A 16,601-nucleotide genomic window follows, 5' to 3' on the forward strand; every position below is an offset into this window, starting at 1 on the left:
GTCCTACACACGCTTGGTTATAATGTTTTAGAACATGATTAATACTAGCTTTCACTAATCCTACACACGAGGTGGGCAGCTACTACTTTTTCATTTTGGGGATTAGAAATTAAACTTGTTTCAAACTCCTAAAATTTAACTAAGAATGGTGTAATATGGAAAGATAAAAATGTGCATATGACCTTGTAAATAAATCACTAGCTTCCGATAACGGGTAAAGCAGTGGCAAAGTCAGGAATTATGCTAAAGGTGTTCGGGAATGTTCAATATTAGGTATAAAAAGTTAAATTTAACTTATATGCGTAGTATAATTTTCTAGTGAACGGTGTTTAGTTGAATAGCCTTAGTCGGTTGTAGCTCCACCCTAAGAAAAAGGCGGACCTAGAATTCTAATTTGTTGGTTTTTACCTTTAGGCTTTTACCAATGAATTTGTTACACTTATGAAATTATGAGTTCAAAATGTAATAATTTTTTGAAATTCTCATAGTTTTTCATATTTATACCTATATTTTGTGTAAAAAAATCATAGGTTCGGTTAAACTCCTAGGTGACATGCTCCATACACCACTTATACCAAATGGTTAAACAAAGAGGGATTGTTATGCAAATAGCCGACCAGATTCACTGTTTATTTTTTCTAACAGGTATACATAGATAATACATTGACTATATATATATAGTCAATGTATAACAGTGAATCTGGTCGGCTATTTGCATTATATATATATATATATTCCGCCAGCTATTTTTAATTTAAGAGATTAGGTGAGTAGCTATTTGGGCTATCTTCAAATAATAAATAAAACATGACATATAATTTCATTAGTCCAACATTCCAATAATGTAATTACAAAATAGAAAAATGCAAATCTATTTTCTAGATTTTTTGCAGTAGGTAATAAAGTGGCCCTAAGACAGCTCTTTCTTGTGATCCTGCTAGGTATTTTGCCATTTTGAAAGTTATTGATCTTAGCTTGAACTTATGGTACAAATTTAAAGTAAAAAAAACATAAGGGGCCTAATGTTTTTCTTTAGTATTTTCATTATCCTAACAAGCTTTCATGCTTCTATAGTGGTTAGCATGTGTTGATCCTCAATGGAAAATTTAGGGCATTTTCAAAAGAACATCTATTGATTTGGAAAACACCTTTTGGGTCCCTTTTATTCTATAAATATATGATTATATCAATTAAATATCAAAAGGGGTTAGCTTTTCATAAATCTTTCTATCTGTTACATCTCATCAAGGCAATTCTTTAGCATCTCTTCAAATAACAACACTTCGAGTGTAATCTCACAAGTGGGGTCTAGGGAGGGTAGTGTATACGCCGACCTTACCCCTATCTTGTGAAGGTAGATAGGTTGTTTCTAAGAGACCCTCGGCTCAGAAAAAGCATAGTCACAACATTACTGAAAAGAAATACATCAATGGAGAAGCATGTAAAAAGAAGCACTAACAAAAAACAGTAACAACAGCATGATAATAAGACAACCGGTAGTAATAGAGATATATATATATAGAAGAAGAAAATACGAGAGTAATGGTGATACTACGTATATGAAAAGATTGCTTAAGCTTTGGTAGGAAGAATTATCTGGTATCTTGTGTTGGTGGGAGACAGCAGGTACATAGTGGAATAGTTGAGACACGACAAACTGTCCCGAACACCACCTTTATCAAAATACAAAAGTACATAGCTTTTTTTCAAGAACTCATATTCACACATGAGTTTTTGGAATTAGATACCAAAATAAACTTTAAAAAAAAATGTTATCTTAAATATGAGGGTGGATTGTTGTTAAAGGGGTTAAGCAAGCAAAGCTAATGATTCATGAAGGCTGGCTTTGTATTCATAATAAAGCTATGAATTGACACTTTATAGATGTTATGGACCCTATGATGATAACCAACAAAATAGCTCAGAATAAGATGTGATTTTGATACTTTTTAGCTTTCAAATATCTGCCTATTTATATCTCTAAGTTAATTTAGCATTCTATCAAACTCACCTTACAAACTATAGAGCAACTGCCACACTTGTTGAGAAAAGATGGATCTTGACTCAAATCCAACAATTTCACAAGCACATCCTGAGACAATGGACTTCCTTTCGCGCGCTTGGTGCAACTTTGCAGTTCAAGCTTTCCAGCCGGAGATGCAAGATCAAGCTCTCATTCTCCACGAAAGCTCGATCAAGAATTCAATCATCGACAACAAACCTCCTATTCCGGTAAGTTAATAACTCGCAAATCATGTTTAGGATGACACAAATACTACAAAACATTAGGGTTCATATTTAGCATTAATATATCATGTTGGTGATCATAGAAGATGGAGAAGAGTATGAAGATGGATGATACAGATAAGTCAATACCGCCATGGAAATCCAACGACGTCAAGGTAAGAAATAGAGTACAAAATCTGTACACTATCACCTCATATTAATTCAGAAAAGGCTAATGACACACTTTCATTTTTTCGTTAGTCGTGGATATGGATGCAGCAAGCAATGCATCCAGAGTTGAATTACAACAGCTATTTCCAGAAAAAATGGGTAAGTGCAGAAACATTCAATTATCAAAAGCTACCGTTATTGGATTTAAGCAACATGCACTGCAAAAAAACTGGAATTAGCTACAATCTTCGTCACTAATCTGTCGCTAAATTGCTCGTAGCTAACAGAATTTCTTGATAAAGAGTTGCTAATCTGTCGCTAAATAAGATTAACAGCGGAATTTTCTGTTTAGCTATAAAATTTGCCTGTCGCTAATTCCTACTTTTTTAGTAGTGATGGTGAAAATAAACTAAGTGAGGAGAGCTTGTTTCATGCAGATGCCATGGAAAATAGGACCATTAAAGAATGTGTCAATCAAGAAATGGATTAAAGAAATTAAGCAGAGAAGGAAAGAAGAGAAGAGATTACAGAAGGCGGAAGTACATGCAGCAATATCAGTGGCAGGTGTTGCAGCCGCATTAGCCGCCATCGCTGCTGAAAACTTGAACCGTGATGAAACAGGAGGTACCAAGGAGTCAGCTGTGGCATCCGCAGCTGCATTGGTCGCGGCACAATGTGCGAAAGTAGCAGAAGCTATGGGTGCAAAGAGGGACCAACTTACCGGTGTCATTGGCTCAGCTATGAGTGGCACAAATGCTAGCGACATTCTGACCCTTACAGCTGCAGCTACGACCTGTAATGGCTTCTCTCCACGTCTTAAAATACATAGTGTGCATAAATATAATGTGTAAACCAACTAAACTGTTACAAAACCTAACTTAACAATAACTAAACATAAAGAAAATGCAACTAAAACTCGCCTTTTTGTACTTGCACCGCTACTGTCTCAGCACTCAGAGGAGCAGAAACACTCAAAGCAAGAGCTGGCTTCAAGAATATACTAAATGGAAGCACACCAGTTCTCCCAATTGAAGATAGCAACGACTACAACTTTAACTACGAGAAGTGCAGATCAATTCTCTCTAAGGGAGCAGAGCTCTACATTGAGAAATCAGATGGTATGTCTATTTCTCTATAATTAGTAATTTTACCACATGTTGTCAGGAGTTTGGACAGAAAATTGCTACAGATGAGCATTAAGAGAGGGATCAATATATCGTATTTCCAGATTCAGATGCAAAAGTTATTCTCTGAAAATTTTGTTGGATAATCAACTGATGATTCTTTTGCTTTTTGCTACATTGAACAGGAAGATCCAAGCTAAGGTCGGTGTCTATAATCTTAAATGGCGAAGCGAAGGTGTGAACATAACTGAAATCCTTATATCTCTTCAGCTGATATTCACTTGTTACCTACCTACAACATAAGTTTGCTCCAATAACATGGCAGCATCTTAATATCAAGGAAAATAACAGCGATTTCGAAAGGAAAAATTAAAGCACCATTCTCTTCTCTGTTTTATTTCAATGATAACCCAAAAAAAGGAAGAGTGAGGTCACATACAACATCTCAATACCATGTGTTCCAATCTAAGTTGCTCGGACTCGGGTATGGGTGTCAATATGGGTGCAGATCTAGAAGTCGGATCCTTTATGATCTAAATTTTAAAATTCGGGGGCACGGATCCAGGTAAGGATACGGATGTGGGGATTCGGCTAAAAACAATTCAAACATCTAAAATAGAGTTATAAAAATATGTCAAAATTATGAAACATCATGTGGAAAACTTACAAAGTATTCCGAGAAGGAGAAAATATTGATCAAGAGGAGAACCCGAAAAGAATATAAAATGTAAAGGACTGATATAGCAATTTCTATATGCAAGGTATTCCATTTTTTTCAATTTCACCCTAGCTTTTGTTTGATTTCAGAAATCATTGTATTTGTCCCTAATTTCTCCGTCGATTTTGGTCAACATACGCAAAATTGGTTGACCAGAGACCCCACACCCACGTCGTGTCGACATGGGTGTGGCACCGAAAGTGAAGAGTCCAAGCAACTCAGGTTCCAATACAAGCCTAAATTCCTTTTTTATATTACAGGTTATCCTAAGAACAAGGAAGGCCACTATGTTGAAGGCCTTCTCAAGACAAAAGGAAAGTATGTCCTTATATGTATTACTATTTCTTCACCTCAGCACTTCTTCCACCTCTCGCATTATATATCTGTACACAATGCTTTCTATTATGCTAATTTACAAATTTATGAACAACTGCACATCCGATTGTAGGTGTTGTATTAGACCTACATGTCGAGCTGTATAAGGATTCTAACGGAGAAGAAACAGATAGTTGCTATCTTATTGTGCTAACAACAAACAAGGGAATCATCAAGCTAGACATGATGGATGATCACCAGCGATACAGAACGTGGTCAATGACTATTAACCAAATGTTGACGCTCTCTACTTCATTTCCAAAATACGAGCTTCAATTTTACAAAAGCTAAAGTTAATAAAATTTATGGCATCAGCATATTCGTTGTACGAGTTTTGTCGTGTAATTATAGGTTATATAGCATTCTAGTTTCTAAGTTCTCTGATCTGTTAATAGCTACATATTCCGGTTTTGTTTTTGGACTAGTTATGTGTTGGTTAATTCTATTACTTGCTTCAACCTTATATGAGTTTTCATGTATTTCTTCGACCATAATCTTTTTATTTGATGAATTAATTCTTCTGCTTCCAATTATGTACCTAAACTCCTAAAGTTCCTCAAGTAATAATGTGGAAAACACATTCTAATTCTCATAAGCAACACCTAAAACTGCACCCTCTCTGGAAATACGGTCAAAAACGGATGTTCAAAGTCTAAGCTATGACATTCTTTTGATGAATCACAGTGCCGGTCTTTCATGTTCAAAATCATTTGAATATCTGACCAGAATGGAACCAATAATTGCGTGAGAGACATTATGCAGACAGCGACAACAACAATAATAACAAACCCAATATAGTCCCACAAGTGGGGTCTTGGAAGAGTAGTGTGTACGCAGACCTTACCCATACCTTGAAGGTAGAGGCTGTTTCCGATAGACCCTCGGCTCAAGGAAAGATGAAAAGAAAGCAGTAGTAACAAGCAGTAACAACAACAAGATAATAAGCAAACGAAGCGAAAGGAACAGCATGTAGTAATAGAAATCTAACAATACTGGTATGGGAACATTATGCAGACAGCATTAGCTAATAGGAAGCATCCTACGATTTCCGATTTTCTCCTTTATTCAGTACCGATTCTGAACTGCATTGAAATCCTCGTGAAGAGTTATCAAAATGTCACTTTTCTCTGTTGGATATTATTTTGAACGGAGTCTAGAATAGAGGAGGGCAATACCAATGAACATGGTTGACATAAGGCAATCAGTGGACGAACTAAGCAGAACGGAGAGAAAGTAATGTTTCCAGACTAAAGCTGAGTCCCATTTGCCGAAATAGAGAAAGAAAAGAACACGAACAAACTAAACCGAAGAGGACGTTCTAGCCACTATAGTTCACATGAACTGACGTACTCACATCTATGCATCGCATCATACATTGAAACCATCATATCTTGATGCATCATACACAGTCAGACATATGAATAGAGACAGGTACTAGTGGGAATTAAAATGTGGACACTGAGGCAAGAAAAGTCACTTGAGTCAAAATAATCTTCTTTTCTTCTTTCCATATCTTTCCTGTGTTTTCCTTTAGCTTTTCTTACAAAACTTGAATAATCAAACCACGTCTACAAAATTTCAAAATTTCTGCTTTATAGCAGAAACTCCAACCAATCTTTCCATGAACAAAAGAAAGAAGGAAGGGAAATATAAACCAGAAGGCAAATGATACTAGAAAACATTTACACCTAGAATAGTTAAAGAAAATTAAAGACAGCTTCTAGATTCTATTTTGCTCATCAAGGACAGAATCACTGGCCTTTCAATGCATACACAGCAACAGATGCCTGAAGTTCTCGATCTACCTTGAAGCGCGCATGGAAAAACCTTTTTATCTGTCAATCACACAAACATACTTCAGTGAAAGAAAAGAGAAAATATAAACTGTTTAGAAGCAGATCGAGATGAAAGAAAAGCAACCTCTTGGAAATTATGCAAAGCTAGAAAGTCCTTTAGTAGTTTTTCCTGTGAGTCAAAGAGCACAATGTGGCTAGGTATAGACCAGTTTTTAGCAAATTCTGTTGCGAAACCAGCTGGATCCACCAAGAACTGGTCAGACTCATCTAGAACTCCCTTCTCTTCACTGTAGAAACGAATGCCATTGACAAAAGTTCAACTTCGGTTAACCAAAACAAAAGAGGATAGCCAGAGATATCCGGAGCAAATTGGCAATCTAGAGTACATACCTTGGCGTGCAATCCAAGAAACGCATAGTAAGGTTACGGTGAAGAGTTGAGTAGTAAGGTGTCGCATGGCAAGGTGTCAAGAAAAGGATACTTTTCACTTTCCCGTTGTTCGCCTCTACAGAGAGGTAGTTCATTACATCCTCTGTCCCTCTCTGTTTAAGCAAGAGGTTACAGATATGAAAAAACAAAATCATGGAAATAGAAAGTTTCTGATGCCATAATGCAAAACAAAAGAAAAAGAAACAAGCTACAGACATTCAAGCTTAAAAGAAAAATCTCGCTTTTGACGAAGGTGAGAAAGAATGTTAGAACGCCGACATACCTGATGAACCATACTCATGTAAAATGCCATCGGAATATTGCTAACTACTAGGAACAGCACGGCCAGTTGCAATTTTCCTGAGCCCCTGTTATCAGTGCTTGGAGATCTTTTACCTCGGCCGTTAGACTTATCATGTTCTCCAATTGTTGCCAACCAGTATCCAGAGAACATCAAAGCTATTGGAAGCACGGGGAGGACAAACCTGTAATTCGACCATTTAGAAAATGACAAACACTTATTCGATCAACTATGCCTATAACATTATGGAACGTAAATATAGAATTTGAACAAGTACCTGAACTCTTTGTGACCCAACAAGCTGTAAATTGCCAAACACCAAGCGACTAGACCAGCTAGCTTCCACTGCTTAGACTTAAAAATGCCAGCAAGTGAAAATGGTAAGAATGTGAAGATCATAACTGTAAAACCCTGAGTGAAGTACCAATGCCACACGTGAGTTCCATAATAGTCTCCCCCAGAAGAGAGAAAGTTGAACTTCAGAAAGTTCAATGGCACAAGGACCCAAGTGCCATATATCCAGCGATCCACCAGAAAAGTAAGTCCTAGAATTAATGTCCTGATTCCATGCGTTAGAAGAGGTAAAAGAGTTTCTCAGTATGTAATTTTATTGTAATAAACAACAGTCAACTGCAAACACAAATACCGATATCAATCATAAAGACCAAATTGAGGTATAAATTGTGAAGTAATGACACTTACCCGATAGGAATCACCTCAAGGAGAATAAATTTCAGCTTATCGCGTGCTATGTACAGCTCTAAGACGCCAATATAAATCCATGTAATGGCACTTGTAGGTCGGATTGCACATGCTAATGCAGCTAGAGCTAGAGCACATTTTCTGGAACCGGGAGATATTTTACTAGCAGATGTTCTAATGCAAGGCCAGTAGTACAGGCTCACAACAGTAAGAACAGTCTCCAGACTATTGGATAAAGTACGCGTGATACAGAAAAACATGAACCAGTTTGTCAACTGGGCAAAAAGCTGCAGATAATTAAGTACTTCAGTGTCGTCAGTAGTTAAATGTATAAAACATGAATTAGAGCACGAGCATTTGTGGATCTTTGAGTAACAAAAAGAAAAAAAAATAACAAAAAGGCAGAATCAAGAAAATAATGTGTTACAAACGAGAAGGATACCGTGAATTTTGCAACATGATCACCAAATAACTCTTGAGAGAGCTTAAACAAATAGATGTCCCCAGTAGCTGAAAATGTTGACTGCAGCAGCCGTGGAGCCCTTATCTGGAAGAATGGAGATTTTACTAAGCATTGCAGGAAGAACGTCTAACCCATACACTTATATAAAGCAATTATCAATTACTGAACTAAATGTGCAAAAAGACAAGAGCGAAAATCGCCCATCAAAAAGCAGCATATACTATATCTTACGTTTAGTTGCACCATTTTGCATTTCAAGTAAGGGAAATGGGTACTCAGGTAACAGAGTTAAGCTGTCTATAAAATGTACTCCAGAAGATATTAACGCAAATGCTGAAGTCTTATCGTATTTATATAGTAATAAGCTGTCTATAAAATGTACTCCAGAGGATATTAACGCAAACGCTGAAGCCTTATCGTATTTATATAGTAATAGCTCCAAAGGCGGAGAGGAACTTAAATTCAGTAAAGATTCTAATGACGTCTTTACTATAGTACAATATTACATAAAGTATAGAATAATGTACGGAAAATGTTTCCTTTTCAAGAGAGTAGAACAAAAAATTTGGATAACCCAAATAGAAAATAGGACAATTAGAGCTAAACAGAGTAAAAGGGCAGCTCGGTGCACTAAGCTCCCGCTATGCGCGGGGTCCGGGAAAGGGCCGGACCACAAGGGTTTATCATACGCAGTTTTACCCTGCATTTCTGCAAGAGGTTGTTTCCACGGCTTGAACCTGTGACCTCCTAGTCACATGGCAGCAACTTTACCGGTTACGCCAAGACTCCCCTTCAGGACTTGAAAAGAGTAAAATATCAATAACCAATCTCAACATCTCCATTGACACCCTAAAATTTCTAATTTCATAAATGTGAGAGCTTCTGCACTATAGTATCAGCTTTGTTTTCAATTCCACTCTACAAAAGAACTTATAAACTAAAGACATATCGAAAACAGTTAGAATTTATAACTCTATGTGAGTGTGTGTGTGTCTGTGTGTGTCTATATCCATTTACATTGTCATATTAAGAGCCAACCAAAACAATTTAAAGGTTAAATCTTGCAGAGCTACACAATAAAAATTCAATCTTTAAGATTTAATTCACAATAATAAACTCCATAAAATTAAAAGATCCAAAAAATAGTAAAAATAATTACCATGAACCAAGGTTTGTCAAGGTGAAAAAAGGCAAGAACTTTATACAACACAGCAAATATTACTGGATGCAAATAACTCCTTATACCCTTTTCCCATTCCCACGTCAAATGTCCATATCTGCAAAAATTTCATCTCAAAAATGGTTAAAATTTAAATAAAAAATAAATTCAAGAAACACAAAGAATTGGGAAAAAGAACACAAACCCAAATGTGATTTTATGCGCAACTTCAAGGGCTTGCCAGTGTTCATCTGGATTGAAATATGTTTGAACCAATAAAGCATTTATAAATCTAAAACATAAACAGAGGGTAAAAACTTTTTTTAATAAAGGGTGTGTGAATTTGTTGTTTTTAGAAGGTTTTGAAACATTGGTGTTGTGTTTGATGTTGGTAATATTGGGTGGAAAATTGAGATTTTTTCTCTGTTTCATTGTGAAAAATCGGGTCGTTGAATTTCAAGATTTGGAAATTGATTTCTTTTGTTAAAAGAGGAGGGAGATTTGGGCAGTTTATTAAAAAGAAGATTTTAATTCGATTTCTGGTGTCAGCTTAGAAGAAAAACAAGAGAATTTTTAGGTGCTATTTTTAAAAAGCTCTAATTTTTACAAACTCAATGGAGAAGGTGGAACTTTTGGATGTGCTATAACGGATGGGGCTACTATTCCCTTAACTAGAGATCTCGGGTTTGAGCCTTGGGTATGAAAAAATCTTTAGTAGTAGGAAGAGCTTCCCCGAATGGGGCCCTACGCATGCAAATCCGGATATAATCGGGCTCCAATGCGGGTACCGAACATTAGGTGGGAAACCAAAAAATTGTCTGTGTGTTACCTGTAATCATCCATGTTTATGTATGATCGCCTAAGTGATTTCCGGTTGATCGCTTCTTCGTTAATACTAGGATCGTATTTACAAAGTGGGAGATTCTCGTGAAATCACAGATCACCTATGTGTTACCAAATAATCGCCCATGTATCATCTATATCACTTAAGTGATCTCCGATTGATCGCTTATAAGTTATTATTAGGATTATTTTTATAAAGTGGGAGATCCTAGTGACATCATAGATCGCCTGTGTATTACCTAAAAATCATCCATGTGTATTAGCTACTGTTGATCGGTTGTTAGTTATTACCATGATCCTTTTTTTTACAAAGTGAAAAATCCTCTTGAAATAATAGATTACCTTTGTGTTACCTAGAAATTGCCTATGTATTATCTATGATCACCTAAGTGATCTCCGATTAATCGCTTGTTAGTTATTATCAGGATTTTTTCTCGTGAAATCATTGGTCGCCTAAGTGATCTCCAGTTGATTGCTTATTAGTTATTATCAGGATCTTTTCTCGTGAAATTATAGATCACCCAAATATTATTCATGATCGTCTAAGTGATCTCGGGTTGATAACTTATTAGTTATTACTATGATCGAATTTTTATAAAGTGGGAGATCCTTATGAAAGGATAGATCGTCTATGTGTTGGTAAACTATAAGTTATATAACACAGGAAATGAATAAACAAAATACATGAAATATTTGTAGGGTCATTTTATTCTATTCAACTTATAACTAGTTATAAGAGATCATTTCTTCTCAAAGGACTTCCTTAGGCACTAAAGAAATAGTGAGCTCCATTTTATCAAAAGGACCATTGCTTGAAACAATTAAATATGCAAGATGCTGAATCTATAGTCAATTTAACTGTTTCATATTTATAATATGTATACAAGAAACAAGCAAAACATCTTACATTTTCAATATGATATGTAAAAAGATGGACACAAATGATACATGGAAATATTAAAAAAAGGGCAGCCCAATACACTAAGTTCCCTGTAGGGATTCGGGGAAGGGTCGAACCACAAGGGTCTATCGTATGCAGCCTTACCCTGCATTTCTGCAAGAGGCTGTTTTCGGCTCGAACCCATGAAGAAATTACTTGCAATAAAAATCTATAAAAAATGATACAATTATAGGTACTTTCTAACACATGGCACAATTCCCTTCACAAACTCCTCTAGCTTTTGATTCTCTTGGACGTCTTTGGTCGAGGGCGTCCAAGCACATCGTAAGCTAAACTGTTGCTGACAAATAACCAACACACGATGAATACGGAAGGTATAATAATGCTATAGAATGACCCGGTATTGAGGGTAGAAATGAGAACTTTGTGTATATTCTACATCGAAAAATCTTAAGAGTTGGAGAGATCTGTCCACAAAAGAAGCCTACGAGGTCGATCTAAGAACCTTGCTTGCCATGCAGGTTCCTCGTTCTCGTATACAAAGCCACACTTCATGTACAACTTCTTCGCCGGCTCATTGTCAATGGCAACATGGACGTATAAATCACTTATTCCTGAAAAAAGATTCGCAAAAAAGATAACGTTAGTAATCAACTCAAGTAGATCGTTTCACTATGTAGTTAATAAAGCAGCGATAGTAACATGTACTGTAATACGACGAAAAACATAGTAGTTTACTGTGAATCCAGAGGACAGAAAGAACCGATTAAGCAGAGTCCGAGGCATATAGTTCTTAAATGCATTTAAGATATAAGAAATGGTGTATGGAACAAAATGCTGCACTATCGCTCGATATAGACCTGTTAAGAGCTCAATAATTGGTAGAGATAACACTGACCATTTTTCTTGCATAATAATATAATTATACAAACTCCGGTCCCATTATCAATAGCTAAGATCCATTAATCAAAATTGAGCAAAAAGGCAGCCAGGTGCACTAAGCACCCACATTCACGCAGGGTCTAGAGAAGGGCCGCACCCCAAGGGGTGTGATGTAGGCAGTCTACCCTCATGCAAGCATAAGTGGCTAACGGTTGATTCCACGGCTCAAACCCAAGACCTATATGTCACATTTGCTTCAAAGCTCCCCTTACTAAAATTGAGCACTTAGCACGTATATTAATAACCAAAAAATAAGACGTATAGTGCACGCAACATAGTACTTTCCTCCTCGACTTTCACATGAGCGTTAAACACCTACTTAAGCATAGTTCGTGTGCTATACAGTAAACCTACTTAGTGTTGGACTGAGGCACTTAATTTTGAATAACTTATGTAGCAGTTGTATCTGATAACAATCGTAGTCGTAGATTTTCATGCTTAGCATGGCTTGTTATACATAGATACATATAAGATTGATCAGAAACACACACACATACACACATAAATGGTAAAGCAAAGTGATATTTAAAGCAAGAGTAAATACCCATTTCTTTAGCAACCGTCTTCGCTTTAGCAATAAGAGCACAGCCCAGGCCATTTCTTTGCATTTCTTTAGCAACGCATACATTACTCACATATCCCCTAGCAAAATCAGCTCCAATTCCCTGTTTGGATGTAGTAGAATTATAAGATTTCTTATACAAAGAGTCCTTGCTGTTAGAAATGCAAGGATCAATAAGTACTGTAAATGCAGAAGACAAGACAAAGTTATGAACAATATGATGATACCTTTGGTTTCATTCCTGTGATTTCATCAGGAAGTCTGATGCACTGGTTAATATCCAGTGTCCCAACGACAACTAGTTCCGCATTATCTTGAGAAAACTGCATGTAATGGAAACTTGAAAAAATTATGTAACAACGGATAAAGTACAATTGGACTCGACTCTTAATACAGACGCAGGCAACAATGTATGGTAGATTAGTACACCTGTGAATCCAAAGATTTATTCCCAAGATTTAGTGAATAAAAACTGGAATGATCTAAGTGCGACATGATTCAAGAACCCGAAAACTAAAATGATAAAGAATGAGGAAATATTATCCAGACCTTAAGATAAACGAGTCCTGCTAACATCTAGTTATCTCTAATACTCGTTTCGACAGTCAATTAATCAAACAGCTATGCCTCAATCCCAAACTAGATGAAATATGCTATATGAATCCTCAAAACATTCATTCCAATCCATTTGAGCCCATTTCATTTCAAATGTCCAGACGAATTCAATGCTTAGAGAATTCATCATAATTTTGACTATTTTGTACACTGGCTATCAACCAAGCGCAACCCGTTCCTTAGTCTGGGCTTGGGACCTGCTATGTGAAACTCACACATATGCAAGATCGTTTCCGCAATCAACTTATCCCCCAAAAAAAAAAAGAAGACAGAAGAAAATTATGCTGATGTATGTTCTCCCAATAAGAAGAGTTCATCAAAATCATGTATCGTTATATAATTGCAGTACTGCAATGATATTTCTTCAACGAGTATCTACGCTGATCTGCATATACACACCCTGCAAAGGTCCATGTTGCCGAACTTCATATCTTACTAGTTAATAACTGATACGTAACTGATTGTAGATAGTACTTATTTTCTTCTTTCAAACAACTTGAGATAGCTGGTGTTTTTCATTTGGTATTATACTTTCATAGCTAGAAATCAGACTTTGCCAAATTAGAGATGGTTAGAAACTTCATGCGATTTTTCTCTATTTTAGAAACAAAATTTTCCAAACAATTGCTCCATAATTATCTCTCCAGCACCCCATGTGAAAGTACATCCAATATCACCTTCACATCCAGCAATTAGTCATTTGAAAATTTTCAAGCACACCCCACTTCAAGTGCATTAGATCTTGTTGACCACATCCCTCAATCTTAGCGCAAAAATAATTGGATCTCCCACCATACCAAATCCCTTTGGACCATCGCAACAAACCTATGTTGCTCAGACTCTTCGAAAATGTTGCTAGGTGCGTGTCAGATCCTCAAAAATTAGTGCATTTTTGAAATATCCAACACAGGTGTGGCAGAATTATTGAGAGTCCGTGCAACATATGAGTCAATTTTAAGTGGTTCGTCTCCGTAAGTTTACTCGTAAATTGTGAACTCCTTAATTTCCACTCCGGTGTTTACACTATTTAAGTGGAGAATTGTTCTGGTACTTGAAAACATAATGTAGCTTAGATATTATGATTAAGTCACATGCTTTCCAGCAAAGAAGCTTAAGGAACCCAAGTTAAAACAAAATAGATGCTAATATTATCCTCCACCAATTATAGTCTGATACGCTCAATGGTAAGTAATGCTTGTCATTGGCTGGGAATCCAGGTTTTTTGATGCTTTAATGTGGTTACACGGACTCTCAAATAAAATATTACTTACCACTGAACGTATCAAGACTATAATTGGTGGAGAAAGCATGTGACTTAATCATAATATCTAAGCTACATTATGTTTTCAAGTACCAGAACAATTCTCAACTTAAATAGTGTAAACACCGGAGTGGAAATTAAGGAGTTCACAATTTACGAGTAAACTTACGGAGGCGAACCACTTAAAATTGACTCATTCAAGTTGAATGTGAATAGCTTCTATATCCTTCCGGTGGTTATTCTTGTTTTCCTTTTTCTGGAAAAAAAGGCGTCATTTTCTTTAATAAGGAAAAAAGAAGCCTCATCTAAGGACTAATTTCATACACTAGTTTCTATAAGCAATCAAAGTACTTTACTAAAGAAGGTTAAAACACGAAGAATCGAAGAAACCAAAAGGCAAAGATTCTCTTTTTGCAACAAAATGTAAAGATGCTTACTTTACAAGAAGTACTCAAATCATATGCAACATTTGAGACTTTTGAAAATGGAAGAATGGCATTGATGCAAGAAACTCTTCCAAAGCCGACTCTTTTCCCAGCGATACGTTCCGTCAGTGCTTCAAACTCACGTTCAGTCAGGTACTTTGTATGATCCTAATAGAACTTGATAAAGATGATATAACAATCAGTATTTTACTTTAACAGGATTAGCTCCATATCCAAAATATTAGGAAATTTAGACACAACTTGTAAAAATGATTATCACCTAATCTTAGTTGCTCAAAAACTAAATGGATTGCAATTAACATGCTAATTAATCAACGATTACAATTTTCTTTAATTGCAACTAACATTGCCACAAAAATAAAAGGAAAAAATAAGAATTCTAGGATAAAATAGAATAAACCTATGTTGCTCGGACTCTCTGAAAAAGTCGATGCGTGCGTGTCGGATCCTCCAAAAGTAGAACATTTTTGGATGATCCGACACGAGTGCGGCAGCTGCTTCGGAGAGTCCTCAACACATGAATAAACCCAATAATCCTGGAAAGGTATATTCACTGGCTCTCATATCAATAACAATAAAACTCAAATACAAAATGTAAAATTTAAATACAAAAAAGGAACTTTTTTTCTTTTCCGGATGAAGAAAAAAAAAGAGAATAAGTTGTAAAATATAAAGGTTGAATTTTTTATATTATTGGAAAGATAAATTTCACAAGCTCTAACATAAATCACAATGAATCTCAAATAATAAAAATAAAAAATTCAAATTAAAGAAGGTAAAAGGAGGAAAAACATAAATTGAACTAAATCCACAAATTCTTACACCACCAACAACAACAATAACATATCCAGTATATTATCACAGGTGGGGTCTGGGAAAGGTAATGTGTACGCAAACCGTACTCTACCTTGTGCAGGCAGAGAGGTTATTTCCGATAGACCCTCCGCTCCACAAATTCTTACACCAATAAAAATAAAAATTCAAAACAGTTATGCAGAAACAACAGAAACTATATACACAAACGATATTTATTTGCAACAACAACAACAACCCATAATGTTAGAGAGACTGACACTCGGCTAAAAGACACTAACAATATTTATTTGCGAGCTGTAAATTATATCATTAAGGCTAAAATGGAAAGTTCAAAATTAAATTATTTCTAAATATAGAAAAAATGTGTGGACCAAAGAGCAACTCACTTCTGTGTTGAGAGTATCATGTTGGAAACCATAGAAAGTTCTAACACGAAGACAAGAAGCAGCCCATAATTCATTTTCAGATTTAGCTTCAGATATACTTAATATAGATTTATCAATCAAGATTGGTTGTGGAGAAATTTGTTGTTGAGATGAACAAAGAACAAAAGAACGAAGAGGGGTACTACTTCTATAGCCATAAGTACTATAGATGTTGATGTTGTGTAATTTGGACCTAAGGTAAAGAGAAGAAGCTTGTGGTGAGTATGAAAATGGTGTAATGAGGATTGCCATTTTTTCTGTTTGCTTTGTTTTGGTCCAAGCTTTTTCTACCTTAATTTTGGTTTTTTTTTTTTTTTTTTTTTTTG

The 16,601-nt window shown here is 35.9% G+C and overlaps 3 protein-coding genes across 5 annotated transcripts; 1 reads left to right on the plus strand and 2 right to left on the minus strand.

The window, feature by feature from the left end:
• LOC109234557 (VAN3-binding protein) lies at window positions 1,614–5,093 on the plus strand. Of its 2 annotated transcripts, none has more exons than XM_019400587.1 (8): window positions 1,614–2,232; window positions 2,334–2,402; window positions 2,488–2,556; window positions 2,835–3,192; window positions 3,348–3,515; window positions 3,707–3,756; window positions 4,500–4,557; window positions 4,688–5,093. In XM_019400587.1, the coding sequence occupies exons 1-8, from the start codon at window positions 2,053–2,055 to the stop codon at window positions 4,903–4,905; spliced, it is 1,170 nt and encodes a 389-aa protein (XP_019256132.1). In that variant the 5' UTR covers window positions 1,614–2,052; the 3' UTR covers window positions 4,906–5,093. The 2 variants fall into 2 exon arrangements, with proteins under 2 accessions (XP_019256132.1, XP_019256131.1); XM_019400586.1 differs by having other exon boundaries at window positions 1,618–2,232; window positions 2,331–2,402.
• Window positions 6,088–10,145, minus strand: LOC109234558 (GPI mannosyltransferase 3). Its single transcript, XM_019400588.1, has 9 exons — window positions 9,670–10,145; window positions 9,465–9,582; window positions 8,285–8,389; window positions 7,843–8,129; window positions 7,418–7,699; window positions 7,123–7,324; window positions 6,801–6,952; window positions 6,535–6,697; window positions 6,088–6,449 (listed from the first exon to the last, which is right to left on the minus strand). Exons 1-9 carry the CDS (start codon window positions 9,894–9,896, stop codon window positions 6,366–6,368), a joined length of 1,620 nt encoding a protein of 539 aa, XP_019256133.1. The 5' UTR covers window positions 9,897–10,145; the 3' UTR covers window positions 6,088–6,365.
• LOC109234559 lies at window positions 11,196–16,562 on the minus strand. 2 transcript variants are annotated; one of them, XM_019400589.1, is made up of 5 exons: window positions 16,237–16,561; window positions 15,026–15,181; window positions 12,940–13,035; window positions 12,695–12,815; window positions 11,196–11,822 (listed from the first exon to the last, which is right to left on the minus strand). In XM_019400589.1, exons 1-5 carry the CDS (start codon window positions 16,525–16,527, stop codon window positions 11,659–11,661), a joined length of 828 nt encoding a protein of 275 aa, XP_019256134.1. In that variant the 5' UTR covers window positions 16,528–16,561; the 3' UTR covers window positions 11,196–11,658. The 2 variants fall into 2 exon arrangements, with proteins under 2 accessions (XP_019256134.1, XP_019256135.1); XM_019400590.1 differs by lacking the exon at window positions 15,026–15,181 and having other exon boundaries at window positions 16,237–16,562.

This window comes from Nicotiana attenuata, chromosome 11 (genome assembly GCF_001879085.1).
Source record: "Nicotiana attenuata strain UT chromosome 11, NIATTr2, whole genome shotgun sequence".
NCBI classification, from domain to species: Eukaryota; Viridiplantae; Streptophyta; class Magnoliopsida; order Solanales; family Solanaceae; genus Nicotiana; species Nicotiana attenuata.